Source organism: Panthera uncia, chromosome C2, assembly GCF_023721935.1.
Source record: "Panthera uncia isolate 11264 chromosome C2, Puncia_PCG_1.0, whole genome shotgun sequence".
NCBI lineage: Eukaryota > Metazoa > Chordata > Mammalia > Carnivora > Felidae > Panthera > Panthera uncia.
Window position 1 is genome coordinate 57,536,220 of NC_064810.1, and position 6,000 is coordinate 57,542,219.

A 6,000-nucleotide genomic window follows, 5' to 3' on the forward strand; every position below is an offset into this window, starting at 1 on the left:
CATGAGCAGGGGTGGGGCAGAGAGAGAAGGGGACAGAGAATCCCAAGCGGGCTCTGCCCTGACAGCCCAATGCAGGGCTGAAACTCATGAACCTCGAGATCGTGACCTGAGATGAAGTCGGGCACTTAACCAACTGAGCCACCCAGGTGGCCCTCTAATAAATTGTAACTTGATAAATGAGCAATGTCTCGCAATATGAGTAGTGAGTTCTACGTGATGCCAAACATCACATGATCACAACTGAGCCAATGGTTTTTTTTTTCTCTCTGCCTCCCTCTTTCTCTGTGGGATTGTGGGTAATCATCTCCCAGGCTCAGATGCTCCGTCTCAGGCCGAGGTGTTTGGTAGAAATCAGTGATTTTTCAGAACGTTGGATGGTGCCCACAACTGGCACTGGTGTATTTTTTTTGTCACTTCAAACCACCTGTGGACAGTCCTTTGCTTTTCCATACAAGAGGAAGCTTGAGAATGCTTTGCTTCATTCTAGGCCAGGCTGCCTGCAGATGCAGACCCTTTCCTCTGCTGTCTTATTGCCAGTTACATTAAATACAGTAGATGACAAGAGTATATTAATATGTACTGTAGTCAGCATATACAATGGCCCCCATGCAGAAAAAGATTCCGTTGAGCCAAGAGACAGCAGTGATTCCATTAGTGATAGTGAAAGTCATCCTACACAATAACCCTCCTGTCTCTTGTCTCCCTCATACCAACCATGAAGGTTTTTAAAGGTAAGTGCAGGTGAATTTGTTCAGAATTAGAATTCTGGAAGGGCTGACAAAGAGTGGGGCCCCTTGGGAATGGTCATGCTTGAGTAGTTGTAGCAGTGACCTTTAAGACTTCTGGCAGATGACAAGAAGGAATTTCATTAAGTTCCTGCTTATAGCACTTTGATTTCTAAACTATTTTGGAATTCATATCATTTGAATTTGGCAAAAAGATCCCCAGACGGCTGTCTTACTGGCCCTGTCTGTCCCCATCAAATGCCTTTGTCAGCATGAAGAGGAAGAATGTCACAAATTAATTCCAGTCACTCACATTCTTGACCTGTGTGTGATTCATGAGATATCAGGGGCAACAACAGAATTTCTAGCAATTTCTTAGGATGAGTGAGGGGATTGTCTGGAATATAGAGACCATGCACCACCCCTGTGACATCTTACTTCATCTCTTGTTTTACTAGGAGACCAGGGAGGCTGAGAAAAGTTGTGCTTTTCACCATGTCGGTGGACAGGGCCAGGGACTACAGTAGGAACTCAAAGGCAGGCCTCCTTTCCTCAGCCCTCATCTGTCTGCAGATGGCTTCTATCCAAACCATGTATGGCTCTTCAATCACTGACTTCGTGCTCCATTCCTTTCCCACCAGGCTGTCAGACCCCACGCCATGGACTGCTCACCTTGGGATGTATGTGCAGGGGAATGCCAAGTTTGTCTCCCCGGTGAAGAGAATCGTGGTCCATGAGTACTATAATAGTCAGACCTTCGACTATGATATTGCCCTGCTACAGCTCAGTACGGCCTGGCCTGAGACCCTGAAACAGCTCATTCAGCCAATATGCATTCCTCCTGCTGGCCAGAAAGTGCGTGGTGGGGAGAAGTGCTGGGTAACTGGCTGGGGCCGAAGGCACGAAGCAGGTGTGTGTATGAATGGATGGTCATACCCTCCCCTTCCAGATAATACTAACTTTTGCTGATGTAGTGCTATGGGGTTCACAGAGAGGTTTTTTGTTTTTTTTTTTTTTAAATAAAGTTTATTTATTTATTTTGAGAGAGAGAGAGAGAGAGAGAGAGAACACAAGCAGGTGAGGGAGAGAGAGGAGAGACAGAACCCCAAGCAGGCTCCTCACCATGAGTGCAGAGCTCGATGCGAGGCTCGAACCCATGAACCATGAGATCACGACCTGAGCTGAGATCAAGAGTCAGATGCTTAACCGACTGAGCCACCCAGGTGCTCCACGGAGAGGGTTTTTGTATATGGTCTCACTTGAGCCTCCTGATGATTCTGAGAAGTAGAATGGAGGAAGATGTTACTATTCCTGTTTGGTGATGTTCTTCCCTTATCCCCAAAAGAAGCAAGACCCACCTCATGAGGGGGGCGGTCTATGAACAAGGCAAGATTGGATGGATAACATGGGCCCTTTTCAAACTTTGAGGGGTTTATTAGGTTTTCCACTACAGAAGAGCAATTCCTCTTTACTTTGAGGTTCCCTTTCATCCAAAGAAGTGATTCCTTTTCTTAAAGAAGAGAAGGACACCCACACCCACACCCACACCTCCACCCTCCCTCCACCCTATTATGTCAACTCACGGAGGACTATCTTGAGGACTATGCAAATATGTCCTTCACAAAGGTAAGCCTTCCAGGTAGATGAGAGTCAGGGCTGAAAACCAGCCTTCCCTCAGCTCCCCAGACGGCACATTCGGTCCTGAGGGTTACATCAGCCTAGAATCGGTCCACCCAGAGGGTCTGCCTCTTTTACAATTCCTTCACTGGAGCAGGCATCTTTATCATTATGCACAAAGGTCAGACTGGTAGGAAAGTCCCTGCATCTGCTCTGGCCAAGGCTTTTCATGGTCTAGGCTTCATGGTTGATTCTGAATATGTAGTGAGGGGAAGAAGCCACAGCTTTGTGAGCACCTCCCCAGAGGTTAGTGCTAACCCTTTCCCTTATCTCCCATGCATCTGATTCCTAGGCAGCCATTTCCAAATCTTGGATCTTACCCTTGGCCTTGTCTTGACACTCTCCAAAGATGCACTGTGGGCAGCTTCTCAAGGGCTCAACTGCCTTCATTTAGTTAATGTGGTCACAGTAGCCTGCTGGGATCTCAGGGTCCTAATGAGGGAGGGCAGCTAACTCTGGCTCGAACACCTACAACCTATCAGGACTGTGCTCAGGGCCTCAACCATATTATTCTGTATCGCAGGAGGAAAGAGTCTATTCAACCAGCTTATCATGAGACATTTTCTTTATAAGCGTGAGTGTGCCCATGTTTATTTTTCTGAATCATCTTAGACAGGTTAAAAAGGAAGTGAAAGGGCTATAGCCAAACTGATGTGATTTATTTCCCGGGAGTCTCCCATAGAACAGTTTATGTTGCTTCACTTAAGGGGTGGGCCTCTCGCCCCGGGAGTATTGGTAACTGCTGTGACTCACAGTTCTACCAAAAGCAGGAAGTACGTGGTTCAGGGGCACAGATGATGGAGTCAGACCTTGGGTCAGAATCCTGCCCTGTTACCTCCTAGTTGTGTGCCATTGGCCCAGTCCCTCTCTTTCTTCTTCAGCAAAAATGGGGAGTATAAAAGAATTTATGTTAAGAATCACCGTGAGGATAAAAGGAGATAATGTGAATAAATGGTCTGATAAAACCCTGAATAACTGTAATCATCACCATGATTTCCACTTCCAATGTGTTTTCCAGACAATAAAGGCTCCCCTGTTTTGCAGCAAGCGGAGGTGGAGCTCATTGACCAAACGCTCTGTGTTTCCACCTATGGGATCATCACTTCGCGGATGCTCTGTGCGGGCGTCATGTCAGGCAAGAGAGATGCCTGCAGGGTAAGCCATGTTACCTTTCTTGTGCCTAAGAGGTTGGACTTTCCACAAATGCTTTCACGTTTCAGTTACGTGACACGGGGAAAGAACTAGGGTAGGTATGTCCCTTAATTCAGATATTAATTATAATCTCGTTGGCTAAGATCAGGGAAAGGTGGTTAAATGATTAGGTCTAGAAAACTCAGTTTTCTAGTTCCTGTGTATTTTCCTGCAACATTTGGAAAATGAGGTTAGGATTTATCATTCTGCCGTGATTTATTTTCTTATAACCGAAAACTAAACAACAAAGCAGCTCTCCCTCTCTCTCCCTCATGCTCCCTCAATGGCTCGCAGTGTTTTAGGGTCCTTAAGGGCCACTTACCTTCTGACATACCAGGGTTTTATTCACTTGCTCCATTGATGCATAGGCTGGGGGATGGGAAAGAGGGGCAGGAGAGGTGACAGAGGCCATTCATTTGTCTGCCTCTGGTTAGGTGGTAAAGTAGGAGTTCATCTTCACAGAGATGTTTCTCTGAGTCTCAGATTCCAATCTACACAGATATGGAGCTATACGATTGCCAGAAAGCGTACAGCTGGGTCAGAGGATGAAGAGGGTGGTGGCAGCCGTTCCTACGTCTCTCCACGACCTTAGCCATCAGGCCACAAAAACTCATCTTATTATAATAATGAATTTGCCTCCTGAGCTCCTTTTTTTTGTGGCAAGCACTGTGCTAGATCCTTTACATAAATCCATTCAAATCATTCTTTCATGCCCATTGTACAGTAGAGGAAGCTGGAGCACAGAGAGGGTGAGAAAATTACCCAAGGTCACACAGCTGGTAAGCAAATGCCTGAGCTGGGATGTGAACCCTTCTCTCTCTAATGCTAAAGCTGCTGTGTTTTGGCTGCTTCCTGATATGACCTGTTCCACAGGCCACCAGAGCTTACAGGTTAAATTAGACTGAGTAGAGTTGATATGGTGACAATTAAAATAAAAACAGCCCACTTTCTCTACGAGTCAGAATTCACCTAATCACGGCTAGAATTAAGGGGTGGGATTCAGGGGTGAAGTTGGAATGCTTTTTTGTTTTTGCTTCTGGCTGAGTTGCAACTTTGCCTGTCCTCCAGACTACACAAATTAAGCCCAGACGTCATAATTTAAAGGATGGATACTGTAGGAATGGTGTTTAAACTTTGAATTATTTTGGTCTTTGCTTTGTGGAGTTGAGATATCAGAAGGGGCTCTCAAATGGGGGCGATTTGTCTGCGAGGGCTGTGGTCTGGTGATCCTTAGGGTTTTGCCTCGGGTCGTGGGGCCCGGCTAACCAGACAGGACCTCTTCGTCTTTCATTGTCAGAATCACCAGCTAACCATGGATTTTCATGGCCCAGAGGCAGAGGTCCACTTCCCAAGATAGCCATGGCTCACGAGGTTGCTGTCAGGGCTAAATGACCCAACATAGTGCTTGGCACGTTACTCTAAATAAACGTTAGCCATTATTACGTTACTACAGTGACTGCTGCTGCTGCTGCTGCTACTAAAGCTATTTCCACGACTATTGAGGTTTGTTCTTTGGAGTATGTGAGAGTTGTTTCCCCTACAAAAAAAAATTTTTTTTAATTAATTTGGTTTTTCTTGAGAGAGAGAGAGAGAGAGGGGCAGAGGGAGAGGGAGAGAATCTTAAGCAGAATCCCCGCCCAGCACAAAGCTTAACGCGGGGCTCCATTTCACGACACCGAGGTGCCCACCCCTGCTCTTAAGAAAATTCTAAAGATATTCTTGGCCTAAAGATTTAAGTTTCTTACAGTAAATGCAGTGTTTTGATTTTAGGGAGAATAATTCCAGAATGACATTAGCAGCTTCACATTATTTCCTGACTCTTCCCCAAACTATGTAATAATTAGCCAAGTGAAAACTTTCTGAAACGAGAGTTTTGAATACAGTCCATTAGACGTATCAATAACAAAATCGATGATCATGGGACATATGCGCTTTGTACTTATATTATCTTCTCATGTAGGGAGATTCGGGTGGACCTCTATCTTGTCGAAGAAAAAGTGATGGAAAATGGATTTTGACTGGCATCGTTAGCTGGGGACATGGATGTGGAAGACCAGACTTCCCTGGTGTTTACACAAGAGTGTCAAACTTTGTTTCCTGGATCCATAAATATGTCCCTTCTCTTTCATAAAAGTACAAGTTGGGGTTTTGACTATAATTTCTGTGACAGTTTCTTTTAAAAAGAATGCACTAATTATCAATAAAATGAGACCTAATTTTTTTCTTCTGTAAATTTCAGATTACATACACTTGGTATTTATTGAAGACAAAGAAATTAATGTGTATTTTATTACATGAAAAATTGCCTCAAGGATAGAGCTGTATTTATTTATTTTTTTATTTGACAGAGAGAGAGAGACAGCTAGTAGGGGAGGGGTAGAGAGGGGGGGATCTTAAGCAGGCTCCA

At 45.0% G+C, this 6,000-nt stretch overlaps 1 protein-coding gene across 1 annotated transcript in view; it reads left to right on the plus strand.

Annotated features, from left to right (window-relative positions):
• Nucleotides 1-5,797, plus strand: part of TMPRSS7 (transmembrane serine protease 7) — a 41,341-nt gene extending 35,544 nt beyond the window's left edge. Inside the window, 3 exon segments of the mRNA XM_049628163.1 lie at nucleotides 1,367-1,635; nucleotides 3,421-3,557; nucleotides 5,554-5,797. Of these exon segments, the coding sequence (XP_049484120.1) occupies nucleotides 1,367-1,635; nucleotides 3,421-3,557; nucleotides 5,554-5,724 (577 nt within the window). The 3' untranslated portion in view covers nucleotides 5,725-5,797.
• The last annotated feature ends 203 nt before the right edge of the window (nucleotides 5,798-6,000 follow it).